Raw genomic sequence first — 20,864 nt, 5'->3', positions numbered from 1 at the left:
ATATATGGTCCCAGTGGGAATCAAACCTACAACCTAAGCGTTGTTAGCGCCATGCTCTATGGACTGAGCCATAGAGAACCATACTATAGTTATCGTGAAGGTATGCTGTGGTAGGATGGGGCTGAAGTGAAGATTCCACAGTGGGAGAGAATGTACTGAGAGAGAGAGAGAGAGAGAGAGAGAGAGAGAGAGAGAGAGAGAGAGAGAGAGAGAGAGAGAGAGAGAGATGATGGGGATCTCAGTAGTCCTCCTCCTCCTCCTCCTCCTCCTCCTCCTCCTCCGGCCCTTTCAGTTTCTGCATGCAGCCGTTTAATGTGCCATTGTTGAGCACAACAACAGAAGAGGCCCTGTCTGAGCGTGTGCAGACGACAGGGCGTCCCCCTCCGCCACCGCCACCACCACCGCCACCACGCCCTAATAGGCACTGACGTTTGAGTACACTCAGGGCTGGGAAACACAGCCAGGGCGTGACATCACACACTGGAGTACAGGGGGGGTCTGTGGTTAGAGAATAGACAGGCTGACTGGTGAGATACACTACTAGATTAGAATGGGAACTCCAACTGCTTTTGTAAATGTTCAGATTTATCTGTAGATAGATAGACAGACAGACAGACAGACAGACAGACAGACAGACAGACAGACAGAAAGACCAAGCTTCTGGACAGACAGACAGACAGACAGACAGACAGACAGACAGACAGACCAGACAGACAGACAAAGAGAGACAAACAGAGACAAAGAGACACAGAGACAGACAGACAGACACACAGACAGACAGACAGTTAATGGTTACAGTGTAGCCCTTTATCCCCCCATCCCTGACCTTTGACATGTTTTTTTATTTTCTTCCAGACACATCAGTCCTCACTGCAGTCTGAAGGTGTACCACAAAGACCCTGCACACGCCTTTAACCGACACGCTAGACCAAACAACGCTGACGCCAGGGTGAGTAAGCCCCGCATGGCAGCATCAGCGCGTGTGTGTGTGTGTGTGCGCGCGCTTGTGTGTGTGTGCCCTTGTGTGTGTGCTTGTGTGTGTGCTTGTGCTTGTGCTTGTGTATGTGTGTGTGTGTGTGTGTGTGTGTGTGTGTGTGTGCGCTCTTGTGTGTGTGTGTGTATGTGTCTGTGTGTGCTTGTGTGTGTGTGTGTGTGCGCTTGTGTGTGTGTGTGCGCTTGTGTGTGTGTGTGCGCTTGTGTGTGTGTGTGCCCTTGTGTGTGTGTGCATGCGTGTATTGTGTGCATGTGTGTGTGTCAGCACCAAGCACAAAGTCCCCAAAGTCCTCTAAATCCCCCTCGTCTGGTGTGCTGCTACCTCTGACATCCAGGGAAACAGACAGGAAGCCTCCTGTCCAAAAGCCCCTATCCAGAGACCCTTAGCTCATCATTCTGAGACATGGAATGATCAAAGCTGCCTTGTGTGTCTGTGACTGCAGCACACACACACACACACACACACACACGTACACATCCACACGTGCACACAAACACACACACACACACACATACACAAACACATATAACACACACACATGCACATCCGCAAGTGCACCGACTCACACTACACACACACACACACACACACACACACACACACACACACACACACACACACACACACACACACACACACACACACACTGGGTCGCTCAGATTGAAGCTGGGGTTTTTATCCTCAGTGTTTTGGCCGTACCCTCCCTAAGGAGCCCAGAGTGCCCCTGCGTCAGCCTCCTGCTGAGGTCAGAGACCCCGAACTCTTAACAAGCCTCCTGAATCCACTGGTGACAGGTGAACATGGCTCAATCCCATCCTTTTTATGAAGCGTCAGTCATGTTACCCCTCCTGGCCTCTGCTGTTTACTCTGTCGTGGTAGCCTAGTTGATCATCAGTTGAAGGTAACAACAAGACATGTTATCAGTCCTCAGGGATTCCTGTGTCGTCTGGCATCAGTCCCTCTCTACACCCTGGTTGTGATAAGACTTTAACCTCTGTAGTTGAAGTTTTCATGTTACGTTTGGCACCATGAAACACAGCTGTATTCACTTATGCCGCAGTATGTCTCAATAAACTGTTGAAAGTTTGATCATAGCCTATCTTGTTTCTGTGGATAGTGGATGTCTACACTGTGGTGATCTGGTCCATACCATGTTGTTTCTGGTAGGGGTCTTACAAAGGCTGCAATGTGGCGATACGGACCATACCATGTTGTTTCGGGTAGGGGTCATGTCCTGCTACATTTCACACCGGTGTGTGTTTGGTGTCATTCTCAGCTGTTGACATGGGAATTAGTAGATAGATAGATAGATAGATAGATAGATAGATAGATAGATAGATGAGTGTTGTTGAGGCTTGAGAACCGTCTTTGTTTCTAAGATATCAGCATTTTCTCTTTAGCCACTGAGCTATGAGGGTTCAGGGAAGCATGTTGTGTCGTGTAATCCTGGGAAAGCTCAGCTCAGATTTCTGAGGCAGGCGGGCCTCGCTCTGAAGGACTAGTTCCTGATACTAGGTCAGTTAGTTGGGTCAGTAGCTTAGTTCATTAAACCACCTCCATTACCATCCGTCTCTGTCCAGAGCGGTGGAGGCTGGCGGAGGTACAAATCGGAGGACGGGCTCGTTGTAATGCATGGAACGGAATCAGGAATGGTATCAAACACGTGTGAGGAACACCATTCCTCATTCCATTCCATGCATCACAATGAGCCTGTCCTCCGTTTTCTACCTCCACCCGCCTCCCTTGGTCCAGAGACACCAGTGAGAGTGTTTTGTTTTTCTGTTTATGTTTGAGTTCAGGGAATGTCCAATAGGGTGTTAGCAGGGTGGAGAGGTCTGAGGAGGATGAGCCCAGTTGCGGCCTGAAGATATGATTGGTCAGGTCAGTGCTACAGCAGATCCGCCCCTCCGCTGAACCTCTGATACCATATCTCTGAGCTGTCCATCCTGGTCGCTGACGGCACTGGCTTTATTTTGGTTGGGGGTAAGGGAGAGTTAGCGCTTCTGGTGTTGATGCCATCTTGTGTGGCTGTGGAGGCCGATGCTGCAGGTTGGTGCTGCAGGTTGGTACACATGTTCAGAGTCTGATAGTTCTGTCAAGAAGGTCGATGTCTCTGGGCGTGTTTCTCCACTTCTCCTCTGCATGATGGTGTCTTCAAGGCGTTCCGCCCCTCTGGTGCACACAGACATATGCACGCACACACACACACACCCATGCATGCATGCACGCACACACACACACACACACACACACACACACACACACACACACACACACACACACACCCATGCATGCACTCATGCATGCACTCATGTATGCACACACACACACACGCACACAGTTCCTTCGATTATTAGGCTATAGGTGAAATGTCACTATGTTTGTTGTGCTGCAATATTGTGGAATCAGTTTTATACACAATAGGACATGCAGCAATAAGGAATAATGTGATGCAATAATGGAATTCCACTGGACAACACTAACCCTGGAGCAGTTGGCTTGTGTGTATGAAATACCAGTATTCTTCTATTTGCATGGAGTTCTGAGACGACTTTAATGAGTATGACTACGAGTACAAAATGATTCGCTGATGGCCGGGACGGTCGTTTCACTGCGGGGGTTATTCATACGCCACGTTCAAATCTGTTACGACTTGCCGTCTGATGAGGCCGTGAGTAAGTGAGTGATCCAGTTTTTTAGGAAACAAAAAAAAAAACACGTCGACACCCTTCTGTTACATCAGACGGCCGACATACGTGCCAGGCGTTGCCTCCTCGCCATTCTCACACCTCAGCTCACAGCTGCACGGCAGCAGACGGTCGGTCGCTGGAGCCGTGAGCAGGAGGGCTCTCAGGTGAGCGGTATGTTCCCGTAAAGCCCTGTGTCCGTCACTGAAGAAGGACTATGAGTGTGAGTACCCAGAGGAGTCATCGTCCTCGTCCAGAGGAGTAGAGACACGGTGCATTATGTTGTGATTATCTTCTGTTTGAACGGGGGTGTTGCTGCGCGGCGGTCTGCGTGTTATCTGGTAGAGCGAACTTCAGATTTCACGGGCCGGCAGACACATGGGTTGATGAGTGGGTTTTTCTCACGGCGTCGGCGTGAAGCGGTTGTTTTTTCCGTGACTCTGTGGCATAAACAACTTCTCACTTCTCTGCTGAATGGTTGTCGTTGAAAAGGCTCTGGAATGAATACAGACAATGATGCAGATTAGGGAGAATTATTAGTCAATGGTAATGTTTGGAGTTATGCATAGAGTGTTTTGTACTCTCCCTGCAAGGCAGGGCTTACGCAAACGGTGTGTCTGTGTGCCTGTGTGTGTGTGTGTGTGTGTGTGTGTGTGTGTGTGTGTGTGTGTGTGTGTGTGTGTCTGTGTCTGTGTGTGTGTGTGTGTGTGTGTGTGTGTGTGTGTGTGTGTGTGTGTGTGATTGCACGCTTAAGCATGAGCATGCAATAAAGACTATGCGCATTTGTGTGTGTGTGTGTGTGTGTGTGTGTGTGTGTGTGTGTGATTGCACGCTTAAGCATGAGCATGCAATAAAGACTATGTGTGTTTGTGTGTGTGTGTGTGTGTGTGTGTGTGTGTGTGTGTGTGTGAGTGCGTGGGTGCGCTGTTGTGTGTGTGTGTGTGTGTGTGTGTGTGTGTGTGTGTGTGTGTGCAGGCTTAAGCATGACTGTGCGACAAGTCTAAACAGAAACAGCTTGTTTACCTTCGCCATCATTCCACATCTCTTATCCTTCTTCTTTCTTTCATCCCTCTCTTCTCTCTCACTCTTCTCTCACACTGCCACACGCCCGTTGTCAAAGCAAACAGACGCGCTCTCTGCCTGCGGCTTTTCGTTTTCAAAACACCGTTTTAACGTGACAATAAGTGTTTTCCACCGTAAAAACCGTTGTAACCTTTTCCAATTTGACTTTGGGGAGAACACACATACAGGATACAGTATCTAACCGTAGGAAAGGAAGTCCGTCTTCATAGCAAACAGCTTTGTATCGGTGAAACAGACCTTTGAGATGTGTGTTGTGGGGGCGCTTAGTGGCGTAGCACACTAATGCGCTTACCACGTAATCGCAAAGGTTCCTGGTTCGATTCCGACCCTCGACCTATCTTGCATGTCATCCCTCCTCTCTCTCTCCCATCCTTCCTGTCAATCTGTACTGTCTCTGTCCCAATAAAGCAGAAATGCCCTAAAACCATATATAAAAAAAAAAAGAAAAAAAAGATGTGTGTTGTGTCTCATGTTGGTCCTTTTCCCCAGATCCAGAGGGAGTTGCTGTACGGCAGCCACAGCCCGGTCCACACCCTCCAGTCTAGCAGCCGTAGTCCTGTCCACGCCTTACAGGGCTCCATGTCCCCCCCCACCGCCCGCTCCATGCCCACCTCCCCCTCCAGGATCCCCTACGGCCCCCGCCCCGCCGGGGGGGTGATCCAGCCTGGCAGCGCCACCCTCCCCAGGGACCGGATGTCCAGTGTGCCCCCACCGAGCCGCTCCGTCACCCCCTGCCCCAGCGCCATCCTGGAGAGGAGGGACGTGAAGCCGGACGAGGATCCGGGCGGCAAGACCATGGCTCTGGTGAGGGCCGGAGACCCGGGGGGGTACATGGACCCCTACGCCCTCCAGGAGGGGGGCCGCCTCAGCATCGCCTCATCCCAGGGAAACTCCTCTCACGCGGGGGACTTGGTGGACGGCGGGGGCCTCCCACAGCAGCATTCTCTCTACAGGCAGAAGTCACGGAGGTACGGCGACGGCCAGCAGCCCCCGCTCGGTGCCAAGAGCCCGCCCCCGTCCCCTCACAGGGTGAACAAGGTCAGGATGATTGACAGCTCCGCCGGGGGCGTGTCCCCGGAGAGGATGTCTCCTATTCGCCGGTCCCTGCGGAGGGACAGCAACGGGGCGGTGGAGGTGGTGAACATGAGCCGGGCGAGGGGGAGCGCGTCCTCCACCTCGCCAGTGTTCCTCGACCCCACCGGGCATGGTGATAGGCTGTTCCAGGGTCACGTGACCCCCAATGACCCCCAGACCAGGTGGGACACACCGCCATGTCAAATCAAACTTTATCGATACAGAGAGCTGAGCTCTGACTGACAGTATGAAAGGCCTCAGAGAACGCTTTATTTGGGAACAAATGCATTTTCTTATTTTCATATTGATACACATATTGTTTTCATACTCTCTATGACTATCATGCATTACATAACACAAACATAATGTATTCTAAGAGACATTCCCTGAATTCTTCATCTACACTACCTGTACATACCCAGACCACCACAGTGGTGTATGTCATTCTGAGCCAAACATGTGTTGTGTTTCCCAGTGAGAGAATGAAGGCCATGGAGCAGCAGATTGCCAGCTTGGCTGGACTGGTTCAGCATGCACTAGCTATTGGACCAAATATCAAAGATGCTCCTAGGTAAGTTTATATACAAAACATATCTCATCTTGAGTGAATATGACTCTAGAAACTTTTGCACTCTATAGAAACGGAAACACCAACTGTCTGTGAATCCTCTGTTCTAGTGAGAGAGATGGAAGGGCCGCCTCACCTGTACCTGCAGCCAGAAGCCCCGCCCCCCTGGCGGACGTCTCGGCTGCAGCCCAGGAGGCCCCTCCCACAGCCCCGGCGCTGGAGAGCACCCTGAGCTCGGCCAGGAAGAACGTCACTGACCTCCGGCTGCAGCTGCACCAGCTACGACAGCTACAGGTAACGGTGTACAGTAACGCACGCACACACACACACGCACACACACACACACACACACACACACACACACACACACACACACACACGCATACGCATATGCACACACACACACACACACACGCACACGCATACGCACACGCATACACACACACACGCGCACACACGCGCGCACACACACACACTCTTAGCACACACACCCTAAGCACACACTCTCAGCACACACACATAACACACAGTCTCCACAGACACACACACACACACACACACCAAGCACCCACACACAGAACACACACGCCCTAAGCACACAACTCTTAACACAGTGTGTGTTTGTGTGTGTTTATGTGCGTGCGTGCGTGCGTGCGTGTGTGTGTGTGTGTGTGTGTGTGTGTGTGTGTGTGTGTGTGTGTGTGTGTGTGTGTGTGTGTGTGTGTGTGTGTGTGTGTGTGTGTGTGTGTGCGTGTGTGTGTGTGTGTGTGTGTCCTCCATATAGATGCAGAACCAGGAGAGTGTGAGGTTGATGTTCAAGATGGCGGAGGAGGAGATCACAGGGATGATGGCTGATAGGCTGAGACACCAGGTGGAGGAGGAGCCTATTCGGAGCCAGAAGGCCATGGTGGACGAGGAGAGACACAAGTACCTGGCCATGGAGGACAGGGTGCTCTCTCAGCTCAGGTAAGACCTACACCCTCACTACACCTAAACTACACCCTCACTACACCTAAACTATACCCTAACTACACCTAAACTACACCTAATCTACACCCTCATTACACCTAAACTACACCCTAACTACACCTAAACTACACCTAAACTACACCCTCACTACACCTAAACTACACCTAAACTACACCCTAACTACACCTAAACTACACCCTAACTACACCCTAACTACACCTAAACTACACCCTAACTACACCTAAATGACACCTTAACTACACCTAAACTACATCCTAACTACACCCTCACTACACCAAAACTACACCCTAACTACACCAAAACTACATCCTAACTACACCTAAACTACACCCTAACTACACCTAAACTACAGTTACCCAGCGATGTTAGGCATGAGAGACAACATTGGGTACTCTGCCAAAACATCTCTAGTGATGTTGCACATGACAGAGAAGTGCTAATGAGTCTCTGTAGTCTAGGCTGTCTGTGTTGTTGTTCTACTGTGGAACACCTCCCTGTACTCTGGTCTGCCTGTGTTCTTGTTCTACTGTGGAACACCTCCCTGTACTCTGGTCTGTCTGTGTTGTTGTTCTACTGTGGAACACCTCCCTGTACTCTGGTCTGCCTGTGTTCTTGTTCTACTGTGGAACACCTCCCTGTACTCTGGTCTGTCTGTGTTGTTGTTCTACTGTGGAACACCTCCCTGTACTCTGGTCTGCCTGTGTTGTTGTTCTACTGTGGAACACCTCCCTGTACTCTGGTCTGTCTGTGTTGTTGTTCTACTGTGGAACACCTCCCTGTAATCTAGTCTGCCTGTGTTCTCGGGTCAATGTGGAACAAATCTCTGTAATCTAGTCTGCCTGTGTTCTAGGATCAATGTGGAACAAATCTCTGTAATCTAGTCTGCCTGTGTTCTCAGGTCCATGTGGAACCAGTCTCTGTAATCTAGTCTGCCTGTGCTCTCGGGTCCATGTGGAACACATCTCTGTAATCTAGTCTGCCTGTGTTCTAGGATCAATGTGGAACAAATCTCTGTAATCTAGTCTGCCTGTGTTCTCAGGTCCATGTGGAACAAATCTCTGTAATCTAGTCTGCCTGTGTTCTCAGGTCCATGTGGAACAAATCTCTGTAATCTAGTCTGCCTGTGCTCTCGGGTCCATGTGGAACACATGGAGATAAGGGAGATAATGAGTATTAGCTACAGTCATATCTCGCTAATGAGCCAACTGTAGCTTTTTTCTTTTTCTTTTTTTTTTAAATATACTTTTAGGGCATTTCTGCTTTATTGGGATTGAGATAGTAGAGATTGACAGGAAGGATGGGTGAGAGAGAGGAGGGATGACATGCAGGATATGTCAATGGTCGGAATCGAACCAGGGACCTTGCGGTGATATGGTATGCGCCTTAGTGTGCTACGCCACTGAGCGCCCCCGAGCCAACTGTAGCCTGCCTTTGCTTGTGCTGTTGTTAGGCTTACTGGAATTGTCAGAAGGCATGATCTCAACAACAGTGTCAATCCTGACTGCGTACAACTTGATGTATTATCTGATCTGAAGCGAGCGTCGTTGCGGGCATCGGTGTGGTTGAGTTAATCCAAAATGATTGGGAAACGGCGTTCACACACCCTGGCTCTCTCCCACTGGCTGTGGTACAGTTCACTTAGATGTTAGGGACATGTATGTGCTTGCTCGGTGGCTGTGGGTTCAGCTGTGTCACTTGTCCTTGTCCTTGTTATTATTCCCACAAATATGTAGTGGGAAATGACTCATTCCCACTACATACACACACACACACACACACACACACACACACACACACACACACACACACACTGAAGCTGGTGGAGGTAGAAATCAGAGGACCGGCTCATTCAATCAATCAATCAATCAAGCTTTATTTATATAGCGCCTTTCATACTAAATTGCAATACAAGGTCAAATTGAAAATACATAAGTACAGAACATACAAGCATACATACATACATACATACATACATACATACATACATATATACATACATACATACATACATACATATATACATACATACATATAGAATAAAAATAGAAATAATAATGGATTAAGAGTAAATAATGGTAAATAAAAAGAAAACAAAAATAGAAGTGCAAATGGATTAAGAGAAAGCTGAGCTAAAAAGGTGTGTCTTGAGGTTTCTTTTAAAAGTGTTAATGGATTGTGACACCCTAAGCTCACGAGGAAGGTTATTCCAGGGGCGAGGACCACAGACAAAAAGAAAAGCTGCCTCCCCGTATTTCTTTGTCCTCGCCCCGGGTATGACTAAAAGACCAGTGTCAGAGGACCTGAGAGGTCTCGATGGACTGTAACTCATTCTAATCCATGGGACATAATTATTATATTCTAAAAAACACATTTCTACCTGCACCTTCTGTAACGTTCACCCTACTGAACCGGTCTTTAAAAGACACCTTTTTGTGAAGAAGATAAATTGCGCTTGACGTTGAAACTGTTCCCGTCTTGTCAGACTTTTGTCAACAAACAGCCCTGGAGCATGTTCAACAGGTTTCTTCTCTGGCAGAGTGTTCCCTACGAGTGTTCTAGCTGTCCTCCCTGTCACGAGGGATTAGTGCTCGTTTAATAATACTTAGGAGCAATTATAGAATAAAACGAGTCTTGCTCGTTATTTCTCATTTAGAACCCTACTGCTATATATTTAAATCTGATCTGCATTGACGTTGTTACTTTTGGTCATTTAACTATTGTAAGTTAATGATTAGCACATAGGTTGTTTTGTTGACGTTACTGATTATGCCTTTCAACCGTTTCAGCCGTCACATCTGTCATTGATATTTGACACATTTTGCAAATGTTGCAAAATGCCAGTTTTAGGTCTAAAAGTTATGCTGCCCCCTGATGTCCAGTGCTGGTTATTGCATTTTGTTTAATGATTTTAGCATGGTGATTTTTCTTTTCCCAAAGCCATGGGTACAGTGTATTTTGTATGCACTATATGAGGGGAGGCTGGCAGAGGTAGAAACTGTGTTCTCGGCTGTTGTGAGCTGATGTGTCTGTGTCTCTCAGGGAGTTGGAGGAGTACGTGGACAGGCTGATGGCAGACTCCGCCCCCGCCCAAGGACACCTGTCAATCACCCTGAAGGACGTGGAGGAGGGCGCTGTCAACCTGCGGAGAGTGGGAGAGGCCCTGGCCGGGCTCAAAGGTGAGCAGGCCTATTGCACCTACACTCGTGTACTGTAGATCTGAAAGAAATGGATAGGCATAAGCAAGATGCTTCTCTCTGATTGGCTAGGTGGAATGTTTCACCGTCTTGTTTATACCTATTCAACCCTCTCAGCTCTACAGGAGTATCTAGTGAGCAGGGGGCTAAGGGGGTGTTTGTTACTGGACAGGGTCAGGGTCTGTAGGTGTACTGAGCTCACCCCTCCTCCCCCAGGTGAGTTCCCGGGGCTGCAGGTGAAGATGCGGACGGTGCTGAGGGTGGAGGTGGAGGCCGTGCGCTTCCTGAAGGAGGAGCCTCACAAGATGGACACCATGCTGAAGAGGGTGAAGGCCCTGACCGAGGCGCTCAGCGGCCTAAGGAGGTATTGTACTGTTCACACTTCATACTCACCCTGTGTGTTGGTTATGGTTTATTAGGATCGGCTGCAGATCGTTTTCATTGAGGTGATTGCTGGACTGCATTCAAAACTGTTTGTGAAAAAAAAAGTAAAGGGTATTCAATGAATGAAAGCTTTAGAACGATTGGAGTTTGGAACTGTTGGTCTGTTTGGAACCTTTTTTGGAACACTTACTGTACAGACAAGGCATAGAGGTGTTGCCATAGAAACCCAGTGTGTGTAGATCGTCAAATGAAGCTGTGTTGGTCAGATAGTAAAAAAAAAAATATATCTGTATGTTCAGATCAATATACAGCTTCAAAATAGCAGTTCAAATACAGCTGTGTGTGTTGTCTCCAGATATGTGACAGAGAGCCATCCCCAAGTCCCTGACCCAGCCCCAGCAGAAGGTGCGGAGGCTGCAGAGACCAACCGCCCCATGAAACCCCCCAACTCTCAGGAGTCCCCCAAACCCCAGCCCCGCTCCTCAGTCAGACCCCCACCCCTCACCCAGCTTCACGACCTCACCGCCCGGCCCGAGACCGCGCCCGCCTCCCCAGGCGTCGTCCACCGTGTGAAGAGCTCGCCCGTCATGATGCCTTCGTGCCAACACTCTGCAGCCCTGCCCCACCACCACCACCACCCCAGCCCCCCGCTGACCCCCACCCGCAGCCGCGACACCCCCACCGTGGCCAAGGTGAGCACGGTAATATAACTTAACGTCAGTTGAGTTTGTGATTATGATTATTGTTATTATTGTTATCATCATTGATTTTTCTTCAGCCATAACACCACACATAGGGTTGAACATTCTAATGTCAGTCGACGTGGTTGTTAATAAAGCTGTATTGAAGCGTTAAACCGTCCGAATGTTTCACCAAAGATGGCCGCCGGTCAAACCGTCAATGAATGTTTACTTGTGTGTGGAATGTCTGTTCTATGAATTTCAATCCATTCTATTTCTATGAAGGTAAGCCCCCGCAGCCGAGAGAGCAGCCCCGCCGTGCAGAAGAGAGTGGTCCCATGTCAAGGAGAGGGACCAGGAGCAGCCCCCACTGCCAGTAGCACTGAGACCGCTACACAGCCCCCCCTGCTGGAGGAGAGCCTCACCAGCAGGGCCAGCATCAAACACATGGACCCTGAGGTAGGGAACTGTTTTCATCCCAATGTGATAACCTGGAAAGCCAGGTTAAGGACACAGATTAAGCCTAGTCCTGGGCCTCAACTCAATCAATTGCAGGTAAGGGATTTCTAGGATAACTCAAAAACGTGATTCATTCCACCACAGGCAGCAGAGAGGGACCTGGACCAGGAGGACAGGCCCAGCACGGCCACCACTACCAGGGCAGACTTTGACCAGCTCCTCCAGGAGGCCCAGGCCTCCATGATGAGCTCCATCCCTGACCTGGAGGTCAAAGAGACGGGGGAGGCTACCTCTCCTGCTCCTCCTCCAGCCCAGCCCTCTCCCTCTCCATCTCCTGCTCCTCCTCCAGCCCAGCCCTCTCCCTCTCCATCTCCTGCTCCTCCTCCAGCCCAGCCCTCTCCCTCTCCATCTCCTGCTCCTCCTCCAGCCCAGCCCTCTCCATCTCCTGCTCCTCCTCCAGCCCAGCCCTCTCCATCTCCTGCTCCTCCTCCAGCCCAGCCCTCTCCCTCTCCATCTCCTGCTCCTCCTCCAGCCCAGCCCTCTCCATCTCCTGCTCCTCCTCCAGCCCAGCCCTCTCCATCTCCCTCTCCTCCTGTAGCTCAGCCGTCTCCCTCTCCCTCACCCTCTCCTCCTGCTCCAGGACAGACAGCTAACTCTTCCCCTCCTCCAGAGCAGACGTCTCTCTCCCAGCCCCTCCCAGACCAGCCCCCTACCCTGCCAGTACCAGATGAGGTGGACGCCCCCCAGCCTGCTGCACCACTGCCAGGTAGGAAACCACGGGAGGGTGACAGGTTCAGTTTTGTGTTGATTATTACTGACAATTTCTTAAATGTTTAGCATCTTGCATGCACACATACGATGAGCATCCAAATATCCATCCCTGTCTCGATATCCCAACCCTGTTATAAAGACATATTCTGATCTACCCTCTCGTTATTACGCTCTAGACTACATGTATGTTTGGTGCGTTGTGTTTTCTGACAGAAGCGGCTCAGCCGTCTACGGTGGCTGCTGAGGCTCCTGTCCAGGCCGGTGCTGAGAGACCACTGAGGCCCGCGGTAGAGAAGCCTCGCAGGCCCAGCGTGGAGCGAGAGAAAGAGAGAGAGAGGAGACAGAGCCCTGACAAGGCTGGCAGGCCCACGGCGGAGAAGGAGGCGAGGCCCACCGCGGAGAAGGAGGCGAGGCCCATGGTGATGAAGCCCAGTGTGGAGAGAGAGAGGAAGGAGGGTCCTGAGAAGGCAGGGAAGTCCCCTCCTCCGCCCCCCCCACGTAGGTTTTACCCATCAGCCCCTGGGCTGACCACCGGGAGGTCAGGAGAGGTCATCTTCACAACCAGGAAGGACGCTGTCGCCACACAGGTGTGTGTGTGTGTGTGTGTGTGTGTGTGTGTGTGTGTGTGTGTGTGTGTGTGTGCTTAAGAGAGAGAGTGTGTTTCACTAATCAAACAACATTCCTGGACTGCTCTTTTCATTAGATGAATAATTTATGAAATGTTCAAAGATAATCTCAGAACTCTATCTGTTTCTATCCCCATCAGGAGGGTGAAGAGGAGGTCTCTCCACCTAAACCCACCAGAGTTCCCCCAGAGGTGAAGCCTAAACCACAACACACCCCTCCCATTGTCACAGCACCCGTCAAGCAAGAGGAAGAGGCAGAAGAGGAGGAAGAGGAGGAGGAGGAGGAAGAGGAGGAGGAAGAGGAGGAAGATATATTCATGAAGGAACTACAGGTACCCTAACCCTAAACAGACGCTCTGTCAGATATACGTCTGCATAATTATCTGTCTGGACATAAACTAGCATCCCCGAAGCAAGCTCTGACTATTACTCCCATTTATCAAACATTCTGACAATATGTACAGTACCAGTCAAAAGTTTGGACACACCTTCTCATTCAATGTTTTTTTTTTTTTTTTTTTTTAATTATTTTCTACACTGTAGATTAATATTGAAGACATCAAAACTATGAAGGAACACATATGGAATTATGTAGTAAACAAAAAAGTGTTAAACAAACCAGAATATGTTTTATATTTTAGATTCTTCAAAGTAGCCACCTTTTGCTTTGATGACAGCTTTGCACACTCTTGGCAAGGTGTGTCCAAACTTTTGACTGGTACTGTATATGTCGCCCTCTGTTGGTCAATAGAATAAGGATTCTGCGTGAAGGAAGAAGCTTTCATGTTAACAATGCCAACAATGCCAGCTTTCATGAAACCCATTGTAGCACATGTTTCACAAGGCATTGTATAGCATCAGTAGTATTTAACTCAGTTTTTAGACAGAAGTCCTAGTACTAGCTCTACACAGCCCCTTATCATAGTTATAACACAATATTTGTGTTCTAATCCCTGGTATGCTGTGACCTTCGACCCCCCCCCCCACCCCCAGGTGTTTCAGAAGTGCGCTGTTAGAGAAGTAGCTTCTAGGAGGTTGGTTGACCCCCCAGCCAGACAGATAGAGACAGAGACACAGCCCTCTGCCTCCCCTAAAGAATCTCAGGTAATAATGGGTGTGAAACCTTGCCGTCCCACTAACCTCCTCTGTGTGCGCATACGGTATGGGCTGATCTGAGACCTGTACTTACTGGTTAACACTCACTCACTGTTTTATAGTGCTTCTAACATCTGACCTGGGACCTGTGCTCACTGGTTAACACTCACTAACTGCTTTGTACTGCTTCTTACTCTAATCTAATCTAGGGCCTGCTTTAACAGCCTCTAACCCTGGTCCGAGGAGAAATCTTAGCTTGTTTCTACTTCTGAGGGCCAGTTTTTCCCGGACACAGATTAAGTCTAGACTAAATAACATTTTTGATAGGAAATCTCCATTGAAGATGCTTTTTAGTCTAGAATTGGGCTTAATCTGTGTCCGGGACACCAGCCCAAAATGCACTGCTTCTCTGCTGTGATTGGCTGTTGCTGTTGGAATGGAGCTGGTTTATTGGTTGGTTGTGTTTATCTGTCCTCCTGCCATTGTCATGTTCACTCAGCCTTGCAGATCTGACTGGAGGTATTAAAGGAACTTTAACTTTAACTTATTTTTCTAAATAAATAAAACATTCAGACAATGTCTCTTGGTTTGGGAAAATGTTGGCCTAATTGCTTGCCAAATTTGTTTCATTTTTCATTTGTTTCATTCATGACATCATTTCATTTCCATTTCCTTCCATTCTGAGGTATAACTGGGTTCATCATTTTCCCCGTGCTGTACTCACTGAATGAAACTGCTTGGGATTTTACAACATGTCTCTCTTGTGATTGGTGTGAGGTTTCCCTCTGAGGTGTAACATGGTATGTCACATTATGCTTGACTCTTTTGCCTGGGTCAATGGGATGCTTGGGACCAGTGGAGGCTTGTGGAGGTAGAAATCGGAGGACGGGCTCATTGTAATGCATGGAATGGAAGGAACGGTATCAGACAAGCATGTTTGATACCATTCCTCATTCCGTTCCATGCATTACAATGACTCTGATGACACCCCATTGACGTTGTGAGATTTCCAAACTGTTAGGGAAGGGTTAAGGTTATTAGGGTTAGGGTTATGACGAAAGGTTAGGGTTTAGGGTAGGGTCTTCCCAAGGATCCGACTTAGCATCGACCAATTCACCTGGTTTTATAAGCAACTATCTGACCAAGCATGCTCTCTGGGCTGCTTTTGTCAGCCTCTCTGTTGTGTGTTATGTATATTTTACTATATTATACTGTACCATGGTATGGTCACTCCTTTCCCTGGAAATGGAAACAAAGGTTCTCCAAAGTCTTAGGACCGGTTTCCCAGACACAGATTAAGCCTAGTCCCTCACACTTTCAATAAAACATCTACATTGAAGACCCTTTTTTTTTAGGATTAGGTAATCCTTTTCTAGGATTAGGCTTAATCTGTGTCCTGGAAACCGGCCCGTATAGAGCGGTTGTTCAATGACTGTATCCCCATAACCTGCCCTATCAGAACCAGGAGACACCGGAGCTCAACACGGATGGAGACAGATCTGATTCTGTTCCACACACTCCGAGGGTAAGACTTTTACATTACTAGCCCATATTCATCTGTCTAAATGTGTATTGTACACTTTTTTTTTTTTAAATGTGTATTGGTTTTAAAACTTATAAACAAATACAAACAATAACATAATAATTCCAACAGTTACATACATGTAATGTTTCATGTACATTTGATGTTGATAAAGTATCTTCCTCGTGTCTTTCAGGTCATGTATTACGTCACGGTAGAGATGGCCAATGCGAAGCCTTCGTCAGGAGGGAACGACCAATACGAGGGCAGGGAGGGAACAGTTACACTGTCCCCCTCACAGGTGGCGAACACAAATCCTCTCAACCTAACCCAACAGTCAACATTACTAACAGTAGATGAGTCTCCTTTTGCATCAGACTCCTCAGTAGTGAACAGCCATGATGGGCTTCCTCCATCACAGAAGACAGCTGGAGAGAAGGACAGCCCCAAACCTGAGAAACACAGGAGGAGTCCTGTTCAGATGGAAGAAGTGGTGGCTAAGAATATGCCTGCTCCAAAACCTGCAGAGGACATGGCTAAACAGGTGCCTGCTCCAAAATGTATAGAAGAGGTGGTCAAACAGACGCCTGCTCCAAAATGTATAGAAGAGGTGGTCAAACAGATGCCTGCTCCAAAATGTACAAACGAGAGGCAAGGCAAGGTTTATCTACCCTCCCAAAATGGCTCCCTCCCCAATAACGGTATTGTGACATCAGCAGTCCCTTCTGTAAGTAAAGGTCAGGGACCAGACAGCCTTGTGTCTCCTGCGTCAGAGAGTGTGAGGTCATCCAGAGGTCGAGATCCATGCTACACAGACGAGGGCAGCAGCCTGAGCCCCGACCTGGAGGAGGGCCCGCCCCCACCACCACCACCCTCGGACCACATTGCCTTCATGATCACCAACACCCGGGTCCAGGCGCTGTCGCGCGGGGAGTACCAGGAGCTCGTCAGCACCACCAACGGGTCGGACGTCCAGACCGTCAAGGTGGACGACGATGTCATCACAAACATCAGTCAGGAGGAGGAGGGGGAGGCGCAGGGGGGTGGCGACCATTTTGACAGGAAGCCTGTGATCATCATCTTCGACGAGCCCATGGACATCCACTCGGCCTACAAGCGCCTGTCCACCATATTTGAGTGTGAAGAGGAGCTGGATAGGCTCCTACCCCCGAGAATAGAGGAGGAGAACGAGGAGATAGAGGCTGAGAGGAGTTTACCAAAGCGTAAACTCAAGGTAAACAGTGAAGCAGAGACAGACTACACTGCCAGTGGTAACAGTACCCGTGCTGTGGTTGTCCAGCAGAAGACTGAACCACAGCTCACATCACCCGAACATCAGGACCAGTCTAAAACAGAGCCTTCCAACGACAGCAAACCGGGGGCCAAGAAGAAGTTCAAATTCAAGTTCCCCAAAAACAAGCTTGCAGCGATTAGTCAGGCCCTTCGCACAGGAACGAAGACAGGCAAGAAGACCCTTCAGGTGGTGGTGTACGAGGAAGGGGAGGAGGCGGAGGGCCCGTTAAAGGAGACCAAGAGGTTCGAGATCCCCAGCAGTAAACCCCAAACAAACTCCGGTCACGTCACCCCCACTGTCAACCCCACATCACCGTCACCGCCGAGGACTCTCTCCCGGTCCAACTCCCAAAGCAGGACGGAGGAGATCTGCAAGAGCGCGTACAACTCCATCAACAGCCTGGAGGAAACCATCAAACAGCTGGAGCTCACCGTCGGTGACATGAACTACGCCCCTGGGTCGCCTCCAAACCCCTCCGAAGAGGCGCCTACCGGGGGGGTGAAAACCAGGCGTGAGAGGGAGGGCAGTCCGTCTAAGAGGCACGCCCCTCAGGTCTCCCAGGCCCAGAAACCTCCCCAGATTAAGAAGCCTAAACCTCAGCTTCCACGGTTGAACATCACCACCTCCAACACCAAGAAACAGGTCTCTCCCCTTACAGTTCGCTCCCATCGGCACCCTCCTCTAACGCTGGTGGCCGGGTCCCTGTGAGGCGCTCTCTCACTCTAACCACTGACTAAACTGAATGGTTCATCTATGGTTTGTTGCCAGGTGCTGATTGGGGGTGTCTCCTAATCGATAGTCTCGCGAGCCAGACTCTGTAGACTCCAGTGGAGGCAGAAATCGGAGGACGGGGCTCATTGTAATGCATGGAATGGAATGAGGAATATGCCAATATACCATTCCTTATTCCATTCCATGCATTGCAATGAGGCTGTCCTCCGATTTCTACCTCCACCAGCCTCCCCTGGTAGTCTGGCTGGCCTGATTGTGAACTTTCGAACAGTTAACAGATGTCACTTTCAAAATTACTACTAGCTTTTGAAATGACTGGCTTTGAATTGTGGTTGGTTGTGCATGGACTCAGTGTTGGTGCAGGTTTTTGGTATATTTAAGCATGCTCTCATCTTAATTATCTCTCTCTACAGAAACATGTCTGCTGTGATGTCTGCTATCATGTGTTTCAAGACTAAGCATTTGCTTCAAGCTACCTCGGCTAGTCTGCCTCAAACTGTCCAACCTGGTTGTTATACACTCACTAAGCACTTTATTAGGAACACCTGGACACCTTCTCATGGTGGAGGCGGTTTAATGGTGTGGGGAATGTTTTCTTGGCACACTTTGGGCCTGTTAATACCTATCAGTCATCGCTTGAATGCCACAGCCTAATTGAGTATTGTTGCTGATCCTTTGCATCCCTTCATGGCCACAATTTACCGATCTTCTAATGGCTACTTCCAGCATGAAAATGCGCCATGTCACAAAGCAAAAGTCATCTCAAACTGGCTTCATGAACATGACAATGAGTTTGGATCTGAATCCAAACCTTTGGGATGTGATAGAACGGGAGATTCACAGCTTGAAAGTGCACCTGAAAAATCTGCAGGCATTGTGTGATGCAATCATGTCATCATGGACCAGAATCTCAAAGGAATGTTGCCAACATTCTTGTGGAATCAATGCCATGAAGAATTGAGAGCTGTTTTGAGAGCAAAAGGAGGCCCTACCCAGTATTAGCATAGTCTTCCTAATAAAGTGCTCAGTGAGTGTATGTTGCGGTAACCTGACTTGTTGAATAAATAACTTTTGTGTGCTTCTCTCTGTCTGTTTTCTAATATCTCCAGAGCACCGGTGGTTCTCCCTCCTCCACCCAGACGTCCCTGACCGGGTCTGGGTCGGCCAAGTCCAACAAGCAACCCCCGCCGCCCACAGCAGAGAAACCGGGCAAAGCTCAGAAGCTGCAGGATGGTCAGAGGCAGTTCAGACAGGTAGTCTTACTGTGAGCTGCCCTCCGATTGGTTAACAGCACACATCGTCATCCTGTGTTAGCGGACCGCCCTCGTCACCGTGTCTGAGGGAAGTCCTGTAATCATCATGTTAAAGAGGTTCATAGTTCACGTGAAGCGTCGGATGCTGTGTGAGTGATACAGTAAGACGTATTTGTTGCATCTGCCCTGAAACCCCATCAGCTCTTATGTCCTATGTTGTCCTCTGTCTCACCATATTGGGGGCCTCTTTGTAGGGCCTATCGACCAGGTTTCTTGACTGTGACTGTGTACCTCTACCCTCTAGTACCCTCATCCACCCTCCCTGTCCACCATATACTCTATGGGCATGCCCATTTAATTTACTTGGAGATGGGGGCAGGAATTGTCAGGGACATATTTGATACAACATCCTCCTTGAATTCAATCACTTTTTTTTTCGTAGCAAACACATGAGATTCTCAGCCCTACACTAGTAGTCATCCGCTGGTCCCAGACTAGTAGTCATCCGCTGGTCCCAGACTAGTAGTCATCCGCTGGCCCATTTCCAAGTATTCTTTATTTTGGTCTTCCTGTCGTAGCGTGGTGACTGTCATAATGTAAACATTGCATGTGTGTGATGCGGTTGTGCTTTGAATTTGTGAATTAGTGGACAGTATTACCCTTTTATTTTGGTAGTGTATATTTTCATATTTGAGTTAACTTTCTAACATGATGCTTACTTATTGTGTTATTAACAACCCTTCTTTTGCTTTTCTTGACATCCTGTGTGTCCTGCCATCTTTGTTTTCAGGCTAACAGACGTACTAGAGGTGGTGGGGACTGTAACTCTTCTTTCCTTGCTTTACCGACTGCTTCTAAGATCCCAGCCTTGTCTCAGAGTAGCTTTGGCAAACCCACTCCTTCGCTGTCTGCTCCTGACCCTGACTCACGCGCTTCCCGCCCTGTTAACGCTCCTCCCTCTTCTTCTTCTTCCTCCTCCTCGTCCTCCTCCTCTCACAAGTCTTTCATCCCTTCTCTCAACCTGAGTCGTCTCATCCCTTCATCTAGCCACTCCTCCACCCCCCCGAAATCCCTCACTCCCAGAAACCCCAGCTCCTCCCTCGGTGACAAGTGTCAACATCTCTCCCTCTCGTCGCAGAACCACAACGGCCGCTCCGCCGCCTACTCTTTCTACTCTTCGTCCTCCTCCTCCTCTTCCTCGCCCTCCTCCTCCTCCACCTCCTCCTCTCTGTCCCCGACCTCCTCCTCCTCCTCCCCTCCCTCCCCCTCCTCCCTGCTCTCTCCCTCCCCCACCGCCGCGGGTCAAGGTGGGAGGAGTCTTCGCCTGGCTCACATTCCCAGCTTTGGCAGCAGCAGCCACAAGATGGCGCCCGGTGGACACAGCGCCAAAACCACGTTCACACCGGCATCAGCCTCCAAAGACATATCATGATCATTTGTCATACATTTTCATTATGT

The 20,864-nt window shown here is 49.3% G+C and overlaps 1 protein-coding gene across 1 annotated transcript in view; it reads left to right on the top strand.

The window, feature by feature from the left end:
- The window catches only part of LOC310819307 (sickle tail protein homolog), a gene marked incomplete at its 5' end in the record, with an annotated part of 40,882 nt that extends 20,614 nt beyond the window's left edge, over positions 1 to 20,268 (top strand). The window contains 15 exon segments of the mRNA XM_083690550.1: positions 856 to 949; positions 5,254 to 6,020; positions 6,314 to 6,409; positions 6,517 to 6,700; positions 7,191 to 7,372; positions 10,436 to 10,572; positions 10,807 to 10,954; positions 11,330 to 11,666; positions 11,940 to 12,113; positions 12,258 to 12,879; positions 13,098 to 13,471; positions 13,651 to 13,842; positions 16,065 to 16,130; positions 16,324 to 18,063; positions 19,263 to 20,268. Coding sequence (XP_083546676.1) covers positions 856 to 949; positions 5,254 to 6,020; positions 6,314 to 6,409; positions 6,517 to 6,700; positions 7,191 to 7,372; positions 10,436 to 10,572; positions 10,807 to 10,954; positions 11,330 to 11,666; positions 11,940 to 12,113; positions 12,258 to 12,879; positions 13,098 to 13,471; positions 13,651 to 13,842; positions 16,065 to 16,130; positions 16,324 to 18,063; positions 19,263 to 19,421 — 5,272 coding nt within the window. The 3' untranslated portion in view covers positions 19,422 to 20,268.
- Between the last annotated feature and the right edge of the window lie 596 nt (positions 20,269 to 20,864).

This window comes from Argentina silus (genome assembly GCF_951799395.1).
Source record: "Argentina silus genome assembly, chromosome: 18".
NCBI lineage: Eukaryota > Metazoa > Chordata > Actinopteri > Argentiniformes > Argentinidae > Argentina > Argentina silus.
Note: the sequence above shows the minus strand (reverse complement) of the source record. Positions and strands in the feature narration are given on the sequence as shown.